General features: G+C 37.3%; 1 protein-coding gene across 4 annotated transcripts in view; it reads right to left on the bottom strand.

Annotated features, from left to right (window-relative positions):
• The window catches only part of LOC134535417 (transcription factor 20-like), a 36,068-nt gene extending 21,631 nt beyond the window's left edge, over positions 1 to 14,437 (bottom strand). Inside the window, exon 1 of one of the 4 annotated variants that reach the window (XM_063374496.1) lies at positions 14,316 to 14,437. Coding sequence is in view for 2 of the 4 variants with exons in the window: in XM_063374495.1 (XP_063230565.1) it covers positions 13,716 to 13,738 (23 nt within the window). In the remaining 2 variants the exon portion in view is untranslated. Of the gene's footprint in view, positions 1 to 13,715; positions 14,207 to 14,238; positions 14,294 to 14,315 lie in introns of those variants that run through there. The other 3 variants (XM_063374497.1, XM_063374495.1, XM_063374494.1) reach the window with 3 other exon arrangements.
• Between the last annotated feature and the right edge of the window lie 3,178 nt (positions 14,438 to 17,615).

Raw genomic sequence — 17,615 nt, 5'->3', positions numbered from 1 at the left:
TCCGCTCCGTCTGCTCCGCAACCAACCCTCTTGCATGCTCACCCAAACTCTGTTTCCTAGATACTTCTGAATGCAGTACGCCTGTATTACCTTGTAAGTTCACATTTAACCGTTTTCCTGTAGTGCAATTAATGATTTACTAAAAAATATTTGTCAACCAAACCTCTTTAAATGAGTTACCATCTCAGAAGTCTGCAAATGGTTCAAATACTTTTTTTTTATGTTGTGACAACATCCGTCGCGTAGCCCCCCCCCGGTCGTCAGGCCTGCTGTTGCCCCTCACCGTCTTGCCCTGGCGTGAGTGCAACCCAGCGCTTCGAGTGTAAGTGCTGGTGCATCGGGGCGGCTGGTGCGATGAGAACAGCGCTGTCGTTCTGTTCATTGGTGTTGATATAATTGTGTTTATTGCTTTATGTTTTTAGGTGTATATCATTTACTGACTGGCTGGAAGGGTATTTGTGTATTCCCTGTATTCTATTTGCGATTACTTCAGCGGGTTGACCGCACGCCGGTGCGTGGGAGGCAGTCTTGGCTTGTCTCGCCTCCACGACGGATGCCTCGGAGCGTTGCTCCCCGCTTCACCGCTGCAGAGTACCAAGTGGTTCATCGTTTGGCGTGGTTGCGCTCAGCCAGCGCCTTAACGACATTAAACGCGCATGCAAACTAGCCAGTGAATTTGGGATTCTTTCGACGTCACGCAGCCTTTTTCGGCACGGACTGAGAGACCACGCACTCGCGGAGGTATGATAGTAGGAAGCCGCGCCATAGTCCCTTGCATTCCAAGCTTGTCTGACAGTTGTAGCATCGGGACTACTGTATATAGTTGTGGTTATCCCCCTCTACGCCGTGTGTACTATACCCATTTCCGTTACTTGAAGGTGCGCAGGGACGCGCTGACGGCACCCAGTACGGGTAGCTCACTGACAGCACCATGTATAGTGCTTTGCGGTCTATTATACCGAACTACAAACAAGCCATGTGACTCTCCTTCCAAACGGCGTCTGGAGCGACCGACAGCTCGAGGGGTGGCTGTTGGCCTGGCCCCCTGCAGTACGCCCCGAGTGTTCATGCTAGCCGGCGCCCACGTCACGATAGATAAACATTCATTACAGGGGTCACTGAGCCAGGTGTCGTCAATTCAGTTGCAGACAATTCCATCTAAGAATCCAAATTTAGCATAACCTCGATGGTTTGGGGCATTTAAAAAAAAAAAAAGGCAAAAGAATTAGTGTTATGTATTTGATAGCAACATCCATAAAAATACATTTTAAATGAGATAATGGTCAATCATTTTTTTTTGTTATTTATTTTTCATTGAAAATACAAAACATTTACTAAATACAAAAATTCCATGCTGATTAGGCATATAGATTTTTCCACTTTACTATTTATCACAACTGGATAAATGTTTAACCCACGAATAAAGTTTTGGGTAATTCTTAAAATGAATCTTAAGATTGTTAACAGAATAATTTTTTTAATATATTATTATCTTTGGAGGCTATATTTTTTAATGTACTTCATGTCTGAAGAAATGTGCCAGTGTTTTCTACAGTAGTTAAGAGTTTGTGAGGAGTGTTTATTAGATTTTTTACTCATTTAATAAGAGCTAAAAAAAATTTCAATTTATTCGGTTTACTACAGGCTTAAAATACTATATAAAAAAAATTGGTATGTGTCTGGAAGGATAGCCCAACTAATTTAATACAGTATCACTACACTATTTCTTAAAATACAACATTAATGTCTAAGTTAATGCAGTTTTTTGGAAATATGCCATTGCAGTTTTGCACTGTTTGTCATGGAAAAATAAAAAATAAAAAAAAATTATTTCATTTAATTATTTTATTAAATATTTATTATAACTTATAAAAGAAATAATTTTTTTTGATTTTTGAAATATTCACATGACAAACAGTGCAACGCAATGCTATGGTGTATGTCCAAGAAACTGCTTTAAATGAAAATTTCCCATTGCGTGAATCATTTAAAGAACAAAAATGTCTGTCTAAAAATAAACACCACCTTCCTGGCTCATGGAACAGCAGTCAAAGTGCGTTGAAGTAATTCTCTTGTCTTCCGGAAAATATACCTGAATAGTTGTCGCATAGCTGACAATATTTAAGTTAATTTTTATGGTTTCGTTAGTCGTGTAAAAAGGAGTCTCCTTAGGAAGTTTCTGACACTCCCTGATGCTTAAGGTCAGTACAACGTGATGTAAACTCCATTCCTAAGTAATTAATGTAAGTTTAAATATATTGTTATTGTCTAAGTAAATGTTTTATTTTATAGAAATAAGTTTAAAAATATTTTTGATTCATTTTTAAACCTTAAGATAAGTAAGTAATAATACCCTGGAAATTCCCGTACGGGAAAGAAAACTAGCCAACCCCTAGAGTAATAGAAATCCCTATCGCTTCACTGAGTGCTCTACCAACATAAAAATTAGTCTTAATTGATATGAGTTACATTGATTTACCCCCAAGAAAGGAGTTTCATACATGACCTCAACCTATTTATTATTTTTATTTTTAAACACCTGATGCAATATATACATTTATATTGAAGTAATTAGTTTCTGTGAATGGACACTAGACTAATTACAATTTAAGACAGAAGATGTAAACATAAATAGTAAATAAACAGACATTTATTTAATTGGGCTATCTTCTTCGTACCCTACTGCCCCACAAATTTTATAACGATATTCTTTCTGAAATTGAAATTTTATTCATGCAATATAATCATTACACTATTTCTGAATAACTTTTCAGAATTGTAGTCGGGCAGAAACCAGAAATATCCAGAAATACTGAAAATAAATTCCTTGTTGGATTGATGATTAAAAGGTGACACAGATGCATACAAATAAATGGTCATAAAGCTAAAATAACACCATTTTTCATTAATACATGTTTTTGTTAACAACTGCTATCGATTCACTCAAAACTACTGATGTATACTAAAGAATTTGTACGTAAACATATGGAAAAACACTTTTTCTTTTTCCTTAAACTCAGTGTTTACAACTAAAAGCATGATTTTCATGATATTCAATGTTTCTGCATGATGACAAGAAAAAATTCCACAAATGTGTTTAATTTCCCTAAATTTCCCTGGTATTAACTGACCATTTTAATTTTTCTGGCTGTTCTCCGGTTTCCTATACCTGCAGCAATCATGCATGTACATTTTTTATCAAGTGCTGCAATGTGAATGCCAGTATCATATCTCTAAACATTGATTGCAAAGCTAGTTCCGGTTTGAAGCATGATAAAACCTTTTTAATGCATACTTTAATGGAGCTCCATGAAGCAGTTTCATACGTAACACATGCAGGCCAGTTTTACGTTCTTGACAAAGTTTGGGTTATTTATTACTTTTCCTTTCTTCTTAATTTTTCACATGGCTTCAATTGTAGGAAATCCTAAATTACCTTTTTTGCAGTGTGAAGATTTCTTTACTTTCTAACATGCCTACATGTTAGGAGCAGTTGCTAGCAGCAGTCATTCCTTCCAGCTCAACCAGTCTCAACACCATACTTCCAAGCTGTGTCTGTTTTAGTGATTATTACAAGAAATGGGCTAATTTGATGATCTGGTTGGAATTCTGTCAATTCTTCACAAGCTAGGGTCTGACAAATTATCAGATTATCTCTTACAACTGAATTCACAATACTGAAACACATTATAGAGCACCTTGTGTAACACATCCACGGCTTCCCTCACCCTCTTCCACTCTGACCCGACACCGCAGAACTTAAATGGAACAAGTTTGAAATGTGAAAAATGGATGAAATCTCCAAATCAAGCAGAAACATACCTAAACAATGTGTACAAAGCCATTAAAATCTCAATTATTCCTCATTTAATTTCCTTTATTTCGGATTTAAAAGCATAATGTACCTACATTGTGCAATCCACAAGCTCCAATATCCAAAATCAAATGAGCATCATGATATGAAGTGGATAAACTAACAGACAGATCACAAAGGAACTTTATGTTGACATTAGACCTGCAGAATCTCAGTACAGTTAATTTCTGACGAATCTCATGTGAATGCTTCCAACCACTTCTCAGAAGTAACATGATTCAGATATCCTGAAGGAAAGAACCTAGTTGAAATACGTTGCTCATTTTCCTTCCAAAATCACACAAAGATGTTTATTTGACTAAGCTGAGCCACTGTCATTAGTAATTACAAACCCTACTACCAACTCCGACATCTCTTAATTTCCTTATAAAGTTCAGAATTAAAATACGGAGCTGAATTTTGCTTGCTATCTCAGAATAAGGGAACATCAACTGAAACACGGACACAGTTTGCTGCATAATGTAGGAACTTTTGTAACATAACAGTCTCAATACACTAAATTAGTTTGGCATGCATTACATTTTCACCAACAACAAATGTATTCATTCCATAAAGCTCCTTTCGTACCGTCACACGGAACTGATCAAAATGGTTAGCCAATCATGTTCAGCTTCACAGACAGACTTGCAGAAAATGTGGACACAGAGAAAGAACTGGATAAGGAAGATGAAGTAGGTAATGTGCAAATTAACCTTTTTTTCAGGCTGATCAGATATTTTTAAATTGCTTAGGCACACATCCCAGTCAACTGGAGTTCTGATGCTTCTTGCAACTTTCTTGTGCTTTTCACCTGCAATGTGTCTTGTTAAGGCATGTTTACCCATACTGCTTCATGAAACTGTTTTTTGACAAAACAAAGACCTCACTTCATTTTTGTTTGATTTTTGAAGGCTGCAAATACAACAAAAATTAAACTATTTTAACCAATCCTCTTTTGAAAGCTTGTATTTTTTCGTACAGAGGCATTTTCATAAAATAAATATAAAAAAAAAAACAGATGTTGAAACATATGTAGCTAATGTATACTCAAAATAAATAATTATACTATTCTCTTTATGGATATAAGTCTACATTATATATAAAAAAGACATTTTCACAAACATAACACTCTAATTCAATTACATTGGATTTCTTAGAATACACTTAGTCCACATATGAATGTTATTTCAATAAAAATGCTAACCTACAAAATGTTTCCATACATGTACTAAAAACATCAACACCCATAAAAAGACATTATTTACAGAACAATCACCTTATAACAAATATTAATAGGCATGCCACTGAATTATTTTTTGCTTCTTCCCGTAGGTTATGTTATGAATATACCATTGATTGAATGTATTACCATCACATTTACATATATTTTAGGAGACACCAAGCAAAAATTTTCGCTAAATATTTCAAGGAACGTTTATCATAAACCAATATTATGTCATTTAAATTTTGGGAGAATGATTTACCAAATAATCTAGATTATATTACCTTAAAACATTGCTTGTTACGATTTTATAATAATGTGGGCAAGAACTGGGTTCGTAAGGGATAGCCCAATTAAGTTTTTATTACAGTTTTATTGATTACTAATATTTACATACATGATAATAAAAATGTCCGATCTCAAATCACTCACACATAAAAATGTATGTTCGCGAGTCACTCAGTGTCTGTCAGTTCCGCAGTTCGCACTCCTCACCGGAGCTGGTTCGTCCCTCACCTCGCGCCTGTCCACACACACACACACAGTCTCGCGCCACTCTCGAGGGGGTCTCTCACCCTCTTCGTCGATGTCGCGGCTCAAGTACTCTGGCGTCCTTCTCGAATCTGCGAGAGCAGATGTGCCGAGTCGCGTCATCCCGGGCCGACACTACGCCCGAACAGTCGAGCAGGGCGTCGCTTATTCACTCCGCGTGGCGCAGCGGCCCGCGGAATTCCCGAGGCCGCTCAGCGATAGTTAACGGCGCCGAGGCAGGACGTTGCGCGGGGTGAGGAAGGGAGAGGGGGCAGCGACGACCCTTGTACTCCGGCCAGGCACGCGTGGCATGCCTCACGTCAGTGGCCGTGAGTGGCCGCCAGCCAGCCCCGAACCTGGCGCGTGTCGCGGTCCTGCGTTCTCAACACTGTGTTCGATTGCTCATGCTCGATGGAGTATCATGCGTTACGGCATGATGCACAGTTTATCATATGCAGGACACAGTTCCAGTGAACTGGTAGTTCAACATGAGTTATTTCTTGTGGCTTACTAAATGGGTATTTTGCTCAAGTTTGGTCTCACAATTTACTACATCAAAATGAACTGGTCACGGAGTACTCTAGTTCAAAACTTAGAGATCGTTCATGAACTACACATGGCTACCGGTACCGTACACAGTTTTGGATATCTCGTTACCAGGTCGAGATGGGAAAGGGAGTAAATAGTAAAGTGATATAAAAAAATAATTTTTTTTTTTTTAATATGCAGACAAAATTTAAAAAATAACACAGCTAAACTCATGTTTTATAACAACTGGTCATCGAAGAAAGCATCATGATGGAGACTAAAATAATTTTAGTTAATTATTGTTTTTTCTTCAAATATTTCTTTGACCCCTAAAAACATACCTATTTCCTTATTTTCCAGTTTTTTCCCTGGATTGTTTTAAATTCCCAGACTTTTCCCACTTGTTCCAGTCGGAGGCCGCCCTGTCCGCTGTCCACCTGAACTTTCACGTGTGAAGACAAGTTAGGTACTCAATGAGGTTCATGAAACCACTCCACGGAGAAAACAGAGCAGTATGCTGTAAAATTGAAAACCAGTATTTGTACTTTTGTTGCCTCAATAGTTCCCCAGGAAGATATGCAGATCTCTTTCAAGAGTGGTAAGTAATCACTGACACAGTATGTCTCTTGGTTCAAATTTTTTTAATATGAAACTTCAATTTTCATGTGAAATTACAGCATTTAATGAAAATTTATGAATGAAAAAATATTATTTCTGTGTAACCAGGGTATCTACGAGTATATATATAAAACCAGTACAATACAAATCAGGAAAAATTAAAAATGGTCAAGCAATTATCGAGAAAAGTCAGTACATGCCACTGTGATAAATAGCAGTTTTGCTTTAAAATGCCTCCCTTGCCCGTTAACCTTTGGCGCCCAAAATGTTAATCCCCCCCTCCCCCCAGCAAATATTTGACCTCCTGTAAGATAAAGAAAGTTTTATCCATGAAATTAATTATAGTAGCCTGACATCTTATGAAAGTAGTCATATTAAATACACCAGCATTTACAACTTCCTATTACTGCTAAAAAATACATGCACACTAAGTGATACCAAATTTTTAATACAAGTAGTATGCTGTCCATTTTTTTTTTGCTAAACCAAACTGTTGATTATTAACATAATTGACAGGCAGATGTTTATAAAGTGAATTGTTACATAATTTCATTTACGACCTACCATTACCTCTTAAAAGAGTGAAAAAACTCCAAGAATTGCAAAACTTTTAGTATAAGAGACATACATAATTTGCCTTTTATTTGTTTCTTTTATAAAAATGAGAGGATTTCTTGTTGACTTATGTTATGGATACATTTCACTAGGTAGACTACCTACTGTGAAAATTATTTCATCAAAGGAATTTTACTACTTCCCGCTGGCATGAAAAAAGTTTAGTAAACAGTAAACACAAATAATTCTAAAGTATGAACTCATTTTAATGTACAGTTAATTAAATTTATGAAAGTATTTACCTCAATTTAATTGGTGTCAAACAATTTCAGAACCATTCAAGAATAAGTAATGTAATAGTTTATCTGTGACTGAGTAAGGGAGGTATGACCCACCATGAAATTTACAATTCAGAGACATTTTTGTCCCATTGGTGGTATTATTTAAGTTCCTACAATAATGTTAGCCACCCTGAAGGTATTTGGAGGGAAAACTCCCTGTTATGGTTGAGCTCTGGTATTAAGAAGACTTCAACTTCTCATGCAAGTTTCAGCAAAAGTTTGTAAGATAATACAATTTATTTTGTCTTAAGATATTTAAATCTTTAGTGACCATAATGTTGGACTATGTATTAGCTACAATTTTATGTATAACACTTCTAATCATGTCAAAGTTTTAATTGTTTTATTTGAGATTAACAACAAAATTGACACAAAGGGAGGGTTGAACACATAGTCACGCCTCCCCTAAAAAAATTTAATAAATATATTAAACCTTTATATTGTTGAGGTTAAGTGGACCGAAACAAACCAAAAATTCGTGTTATTTTAGGTTATGTATTTTAAAATGATCAAAAATGCACATTATTTAAGGATAAGAAATTATAATGATCCAAATGATAAATGATTTTAGTTTGCATGGCTACAAACTCCAAATTAGTTATGTGCTAAGCATTGATGTAATGTATCTACAATTTTACAAAATTCATCCCATGGTATATTTAAAATGAAGTTAAGTATAGTTATTTTGCATACATACATATATTATATATATTATAACATATTTCAGAATGCAGTTCTTTTAGAAGTCTAAGGAAGGAAGAGTTCGGAAGAAACATTTGCCTGAAAGAGTGCGTTCAGCTGTGCTCTGTGAGGTTAAGAAATGCTCTACTGTTCGATCAGCAGGGAAAAAAATATATACATATTTATAGTGTAAGCCTTTAGATCTTTCACAAGTTACACCCACTTGACCAATCTGTTTTCGGTTCATTTAAACCAGGTTGCAGACAACTTCATAGTAAAACACCCAGCACAACCAATGAAAATTCGAGACATTCCTGCTCTTATTAAACAGTCCTTTTCTAAAGAGTTTAATTCTGAGAACATTATTAAGTAGTGCCGACATATTTGAAGATTCAGACTTCCTAGGTGCCAATGTGACTGACAGGCCTCACCCTCCATTATCTGATGATGATGATCATGGTTCTCACACTACTGATGCGGCAAGCCAGATTCCTTCCGTGCAAGACTCTCACGCTCATTGAAGTCCACACGATTTACGCCCATTTCGAAAGGCTGGTCCGAGGAAGACTGCAAGAGGTGGATGAAGGCCTGGTTGCTCTAAAATTTAAACTTTTACGCCAGACGAAAGGCATATCGGAGGTATTTGCAATGCTGCAAGAATAAAAAAGAAAACAGAACAGGCTCGAGAGAAGACAGTACAAGAAAAATGTACAAGGCTGGTAAATGCATCCTTGACTGACAGTGAAGATGAGGCATTTACACCTGATAATAGTGATCATGAGCAAGTGTCATGGATTTGAATGCAGTTATTTTGCATTGGTTAGATTTAGTTCAAAAAGTATAACTCATTATGTTGGCAGCATAGTTTCAAAAGTAGATCGCTCCATAAATTAGTTTGATATAAACTTTTTGCGGCGTAAGGAGTCGAAGTCATTCCTTTGTGCATCCACCATTAGAGGACAGATGTGTATTACAAGAAGAAGAGATGTGGCATAGTTTCCATTACCTATGTCAAGTGGTGGTACAGAACGTATAACATTAAATAATAAATTTCACTCTGATTTTTCATCCATAGTTAATATGAGGTAGACATTTTTATGTGTGGACATTTAAAATATGTTTAATGAAAAAATAATATATAATGCTAGGTTCAACAGAGATTTTGCTTATACATTATTCTGTCTTGTACATGTCCTATGCAAACTTTAATGCCTTACAGAGTTTTCATATATTGAATTGTACAGTTATAATTAAACTATTCATACTAACTTGATATAAATATACACATGCAGTCATTATTTCTCTCCTTAGTTACAATTTTCTTCCCACTTGTTTCAAGCATCCCTCCCATGATGCAATACGTAAAACAATACCAAAAATAAGTAGTATTTATATTGTTTATAGAGATAAGAAGTTATTATTTTGGTTTCCTGTAAACTAAGTTACAGAACATTTTTATTTAAAATTTCTAGAAAACACAGAAAAACTTTAAAAATTATACTAAAAAAACTGATACATGTATTTTTGCACAACACCATTACAAGGCTGGCTCCCAGGGGAAACCACTCCCACCCCCCTGCGACACCCTACATGACAGTCCACCAGCCAGGATTGTGCCGGTTCCCAGAGCACCGTCGCATCAAGTGGCAACTAGGGCGCCACACTTGTGTCCCTGTTCACGGACGAACCCAGAGGCAGGGCCTACACACGGTGGGGACCACCGGCGCGGAGCAGCAGGCGGCGCGTGACGGGCTGTGTGTGTGCAGCCGCGAGTCGGGACCGAGATGTGGGGGAGGGTGAATAGTGGACTTATGAAAGTGTGATTCATTTGTGGGCAGTCATCCAGAGTGTTGCAATTTAGGAAATAGTGCAAATATTAGGCAATAAATAAACATTATTTAATTAATTTGGACTATCCTTTACAAACCTGTATTCTCACAATTAACATTAATTTTTATACCAGATTTCTGAACATAAATTATAAACACATAAATTTTGTTTTTATCTTAAATACTTCTATTCAAAGAGCTTTGGTATCTAAGTGAAACAAAATTTTCAAAACAGGCATGCTACATCAATAATTAATTTTTTAAGTAAAACAATTTTTGGTTGATGATTCATACAACTACAAAAACATTAGACATATTGCATTATTGTTTTAAATTTTAATGTTATGCTTTTACACGTGGAAGGTTTAGCCAGCTGGGGTCATTTCTACTGTCGAGAAGGGAGGGAGAGAGGAAGCTAGGGCGACTACGGCATGAGCAAGAAGTGCCCGTCACTTCCACACGCGAAGCAGTTTGCTGGCTACTGGCTCTTCATTGTGCTTCGTGCAGCTGTAGGACTTTAAAGGATGGCTTTATTATTTTATTGCTGGAAAAAAGTGTCGCAAAGTTTAATGAAGGGTTCTTAATAAGTTCCGTTGATATGCAGTTAGGGTTTAAAAACAAAAGAAGGAATTTTTGAATTCACTGCAATTAAATGGAGGTATACTAGAATCACATTATCTTGGAATAATAATAATAATAATAATAATAATAATAATAATAATAATGCATAGATCATCCAACACAGTGTTTGTGAATGAACATTTTCCACTATCACGAAGTTCAAATCATTTATATGTCATTGAACGTCTACGTATCATGAAATAACTTTACTCTGTAGTGCATTCTCTCCCAGCAGTATAAGCTACTGTCCAGGTAAATTATTCACAAATCTATAAATACATCTTCATTGCCCAAGGAAGGAAAAAAGCTTTCAGGAAACCTTTCCTACAGAAAAATTCTCACAAACAGTGATAATGAAATGCATATTTTAAGAAATGCTGGCATAGAAAATTATGGAGTGATGATAGATTTTTTATTTTGGCTTATTAATTTCACTTTTTTGCTAATGACTAAGGGCGCGGTTACACGGGACCCTGAACTACTTCAGGTGAACATGTTTAAGTAAACACGTTTACAAACGCGAAAGTGTACGGTTACACGGTAGTTGCTGAAAAGTGTGTTTAGCTCTAAAACCGATTGTCTACTGTCAACGAATGACTGTGTTATTGATCTCTATTTTGTAATTGTATCCAGAAAACGCGGGATTTTCTCACTTGTTTATACAGCATTATCAGCAGAAATGGAATGTGTTTACATATTGCTCAATATTTTTTTACAAATCGGGAATTCAAACAACATGCACAGTAAAATTTTTAAACTTATTTTTTATTATTTTTTGAGCAAGAGTACCTATCTCAATTTTAAGAAAATTAAGGTCAGGATCAATTAAAATATATATATAATTATCTGTTGATTTTTTTTGTTGCATTCGGTAAAGTATTACTCGAACTTGTGCCAGAAACACTTTCCATCTTGAATTTCTGCAAAAGACTATATTCTAAACAGCCAATCAGAGGCTAATGTAGAAGATATGTCGATCTGAACTACTTTGCCAACCTGTTTAAGTTAAATGAGAAATGGCCTCGAACGAAACATGTTCAGACTGTGTGTAACCGCACTCAACAGCTGAACATGTTCACCTGAAGTAGTTCAGACTCCCGTGTAACCGCGCCCTAATTGTGGGCTGCTTACAAGGTAAAGTATATTACATTTTAAAATGCCACACACATCTTGCCTTACTCAGAGATCAAACCAGAATCCCTCAGATAAAAGTTAACGCTTCAACGACTTTAGTAACACCAACCTAGATGCCTTCTCATGTTGCAAACCATTGGTGCAGGAACAATTTGTTATGAGGGATGTATGCTCAAACTGGCACACAGAGAGAATTCAAAACCTTCAGGATATTAGTATTGCTATTTAAGTAGCAAAGTACTAAGATCTTCAGTAATATTACAAATTCCTATGCACTGATATTTTGGTGTTAAACATTGCCAATTTTCTGTGTGCCAAATAGAGTAAAAACTCTCCTTGACTTCACCCCCCCCCCCCCCCCCCCAAGGGTAATGTTTCTCTAATGCTACGTGAAAGGAACACTGACTATCTTTGATGGCGAAATGGAACCTAGCAATACAACAAAAAATATGAAATAAATGGACTGACTAATCTTTTCTCCGGTGAGAAATGTCAAAAAATAAACACGAAACAGGATAAAAAAAATTGCCTACCACCAAGAAATAGGAAGAAATATTGTAAGTAAAAATGGGGTGTGGCTGTGTCATGGACACGGCCGTGTGTTGTACGTGAATACGTGTACGTAACAGGTAATATTTTCTATACAAAATATAAACTACGCTATTTGATGTATGTTATCATCATGTTTGAATGCTCAGAAGTCGCGTGCAGGCCAACATTATATATTTTTGATTATATATTTTTTTTTAATTTTAACACCATGTATATTCACTGTAACTATTTTACACGAGTGTTTTATGTATCAATATGAAATTGATAGATTTTGACGAGAGCTGACGATTGAAACGTAAACAAACGTCGTAGCTTCTCCAAGTCAAAAGTTATACTAAATGGAAATCTCAAAACGCAGCAAAATAACCTCAAAATGGCGGCGCTTCCCCCTCCACCGCATGCAATGCGTCACAGTCCTCACTTAGCGTAACAAATTCTTTGATCCTTTAGCTATCCAGTGGTGTAATTAAATTTTGGCTGGAGATAATAGCTATGTAGCTGCAACACCAAACTGTATACCCTGAACTTAACATTTGTTTTTTGAATTACCTCCCACTATGAAGAAATTTTAAAGACGTATTGACATCAAAAATATCCTTTTATAGAATTACGTTGGATAATTTAATTTCTCTTTGTAACAGTCTCTTGTAAACAATCAGATGTGCTGAAAGGTTAAGAAAGAATGAATAGTGTTGACACGTCAACACTAATGTCATAACCAGGCAATGAGAAGTGACATAAGACTGGTGCACTGACGAAATGGTTGGAGGAAAAGGAAGAACCTTGAAAAAAACTCACATGTCACTGCAACAGCCACCCCGTTTCCCATTTGCAAGAAAAAATAGGTTGGACCCCATTTGTATCATTATTCAATGGTTGACTGGTCTAGCTGAAGAGTATTGAAATTTTTACTTGGTATGCGGATTGAGGAGTTTCCGAAAATCTGCACCATTTTTATTCCCAGGGCATTAGCTCAGAAATTTCCGCAGTTATTCCCAACTACTTCATCAGGGTTAACAGTAAAAATACCTTATATAAAGATGATTTTACATTCAAGTTATTTCAATGTGAAGAACATACATTACAATTTTGTATCTAAATCAATTTTCAATTTATGTTCATAAACATTTACAATAATTTAGATGACCCTCAATTTACATCATCTTCATAACTCAAGGAATAGTATTTCCAAAAACAATTTTGGGTATATTTTTTGCATTAGTAAAACATAAAATAATCCATTAAGTTACCTTGCTCCATTTTGGATGAGCATTAGCTTTTTGAAGGTCAAACATCACATGCTTTACTAAGGTGAAAGATTGGTTAAGTTGGTTACATTAATAATATGCATTAAATTTAAAACACTTTGTACCTAACCTATTATTTGCCTTATTTTCTATACACTGCTACCCTGTTAAGTTACCAAAATATTATACACCATATTTTAATATTTAAAAAAAAAACCTTTTTCACAATATGGTAGTGTTTTATTTCTCGCATTATTTATAATCTAGCCCATTGTCAAGTTTATTAAATATAATCTTAATGTATTAAGTAACAAACAAATACAGATTTCATTTAGAAATAAAAAACTGAAGATTTTTAATTTGCGTAAACTTCCACACATCATAATTAAAAGCCAACATTAATAATTTAAAAAAATCGAGTGTACTCTAAACCCGGCATGGTTTAGACAGTCCACTGCAAACACAGTATCGCCCAAATGGAATCCTTTCTTTTGCCCAAATCGATGCGACAAAATGTTGTACTTACTCACGTTCCACAACCAATACTAGAAAAAAAACTCAAAAAGAACTGCGATGTATTGTTACGCTTTGTTTACAACTCACCGAAATAGAATATCAAATTATTCTCACAAAAACTGTGCTCACAATTTTCTTTTCTTAAATCTATTCAATACCATATACGCGAAGTAAAAAACAAACATGGCGAGTAATTCTGGACACCATCGCAGTCTATGAGGGGATGTTGGAACTAAAGAAAATTTGTTAAAATTTCTTGTCGACATATGAAAATGTTTCCTTGAACTAAATGACATTCAATTTTTATTTTTATTTTTAATTTCTAATGGTATTGCCAATGATACTGGGCGGAAGAAAATTAAAGTATGTTTAATTTTACTCTTTGCTAGAAAGAAAACATCTTAAACCATTCCTTGGGCCTATAGTCAAATATTGTAAAAGGGATCGTATTACGAAATTTGCCATAGGCCCCTTGAGCCCAAACAAACTCTCCAACTCCTCCCTAATGTCTTTCAGGAGGCAAATATTATTGGTAAGTTATGATATCACTGTAAAATGTCACTAGCACTGCATGTTTGTTTTACATAACTTCAGTGTCAATCATGTCTATAGTTACTGAAAATTAAAATGACGCCAACCGCCGGTGCTCCCTCTGGTCCGCAAAGGTCGTTATGCCACAGCAACACTTGCTCCTAAGTGCATCGAACACGCCTGAGCGTGATGTCCGCCGAGTGTGTGAAAGTGCGCCGCGACGAACACCAGAGCGACGTCAGCGCCCGGCCGGGTGTGGCAATGCTCCTAATTAATTGTATAATTATTTTGTCAAATTAAAACAACTAAATTAATAACAATTTAAAAGAGGATTCATGTAAGGGAAATTATGTCTAATTGTTTTATAAGCATATATTGTGTAACTTGTCTTTAAGTCCAAAACTGGCCGGGTCGGTTTTCCCGCGTTCCACGTGGTTAGGCGCGAGGCCGCAGGGCGGTCTCGCGCTCAGTTACCGTCAGCAGCTCGAAGGGGTCGGGCGCTCCGCGAACGTCGGGCCATCAACTTTCGCGCTTCATCTCCATATCAGCAATAGTGCAAGTCTTTTAAAATCCTTTAACTTGCTCGGCGCCGACCCCACCTCAGTCGCACGATATTTCGTGCGACTCGTAACTTATCAATTTTTATCCCGACAGGGAATTTTCTCATGTTCTACGTAATATCATGTCCAGTTTAAGGACAGCGTATAGTGTTACGCGGTTTTCGGCTTCATAGCCAGTTAATCGTTATTACCGTAGGCTTTTTGTAACGAGTGTTGAATGCTACTGACTGACTGTCGCCTTTTAATTATCATCATTCTAAACGTGTAATTTGTAACGTGTGTTTTAACTAAATAACTTTCATTTCCAAGAGACTTTTGCATGTACGTCTCCAGCCGGCGTATCCACGTAATTTTAGAGACATTAATATTTCGTCGCAGGCTAGACTGCAAACAATCCTGAACATAGGAACTTCTCTACGTGTTTACATGTCAGCCTAAGTTGTGGCAACACCAGTTCCGTGACTATCTGCCAAACCTTTCATAGGGACGAGAATCCACCGTTTCAGCTTGTCGATATTACTTTGCAATCTATCTTGGTCGCGCGCGCCGTTACGTTCAGAGATACGCGTGTCACAGCGGTCCGACAACGGACGCGGCCAGTATCGGGACGAATAAGTGTATCAATACTGAATAAAGTGCAGTGCCCTGTAACTCGTTTACCATTCATTTACCAGGCGTCCTGGGTGGCCTGAACAGCCCAGGTAATTTCCGAACCGAGACGCGCTCCTGCCTGCAGCCACGAGGCCGAACCCCCGTTAAAACCCCTGAGATTCTTTCCAACGCTAATATTTAATTAAAAAACCAAAACAGGCAGCGGGAGTGGCGTCAAAAATTTGAGGTAGAAATGTATATTTAATTAAATTAATTATAAACTATTATAAACTTATATTACCTTGTTTAGAAATCAAAACTATAGTTTTAAAAATTGAGAATGTTAATTAGTCTGTATGTTTTGTCGCCATTCCGGCTGTCTCACAATTGCAGTGATAGAATTTTATGATCATCTGGATCTCAAGAGGGGTTCCTGGCCATGTGGCTAGAGACAGCGGTGAATGAACTAAAGAATGTAAGTACATCTGAAAGTTGCACATTTATTAAATCTAGAACATCCTGTACATCGTGTTACACCAGCATCCAGTCCACGTCGTTTTGGTGCCAGAGCACGGCCTATATCCTTACAGAGTACAAGCAATATGGTTATGACGAAGGCAGAAATGCAGATGAGAATGACTGTCGGCCAACGTACATTAAAGGCAGTAGGGGGGCGATTCAAAGAATCAGTTACAAGTACACGTTACATCCATGACATAGTACACGATGAACACTAATTGAGTAACAACAAAAAGAAGATTAAACATCACATTGACGTTAACGCCACCGTCGGTGCTCCCTCTGAGAGCACAGGGCGTTATGTGTCATCAACACCTGAATCAGTGCCAGTGCTACGAACACGCCCGCGCGTGTAGCATAGTGCAGGGGGGAGCAGTGCCTCGAACGGCGTGACGTAAGTCACGGCTGGCTGTGTATACGAAACGCCCGGCCGGGTGTGGCAATGCGCAAAAGGGAATTCAGTGCATATGCAATTTAAATAACAAACACGAACTAAAACTTTTAATATGAAAATATTTCTTAATAATTAATTAATGAAGTTGTAAACTCTTTTCATTCACAAAACTGGCCAGCATCATCTTCCCACACTCCATAGCTTCCCGCGGATTTTCCTCCCCTCCCTGGTCGGGCTGCCAGGGAGAATCTTCAGAAGCCTTCCAGCACTCACTAGGGCCGGCAGCCCCGCGCACGTGGAACCTCCAACTTTTCGCGCCAGAATCAGCATGTAGCTTCAATAGTTAATCCGTTCTTCTGCTCCACGGTCGGCCCTAAATCGGCCATATGACGTGTCGTACGGTCCGTCAGTAAAATGTGTGACTCGACTACGAGTCGTTTCCGTGTGCTACGTAAATCTTAGTGTTTTGGGCAGCCCGCCGAGGTGCCTGCGCTTCACGCTTTATCACTCCATACGGAGAACTTGAACTTTGCCCACGCGGGGCGGCATTACGCCTAACGCGAACTCAAACTTAATAACGCATCACATCCTGGGATGTGCCGCGGTCGCGGGTGAGTTACCACGTCAGGTACCACCGCGCCCGTACCCAGTTTAACGTGGCCCGCGCTACCACGAGGACGAGCCTCGATTATCACGTAATTTCCCAGAACGGGAGGGACTAGTATCATCCCGAGCTCCGAGACATTCTTGTAGTAAACTTTATTACCAGATTTAAGTGTTAGTGTTAGTGTT

Source organism: Bacillus rossius, chromosome 8 (assembly GCF_032445375.1).
Source record: "Bacillus rossius redtenbacheri isolate Brsri chromosome 8, Brsri_v3, whole genome shotgun sequence".
NCBI lineage: Eukaryota > Metazoa > Arthropoda > Insecta > Phasmatodea > Bacillidae > Bacillus > Bacillus rossius.
Note: the sequence above shows the minus strand (reverse complement) of the source record. Positions and strands in the feature narration are given on the sequence as shown.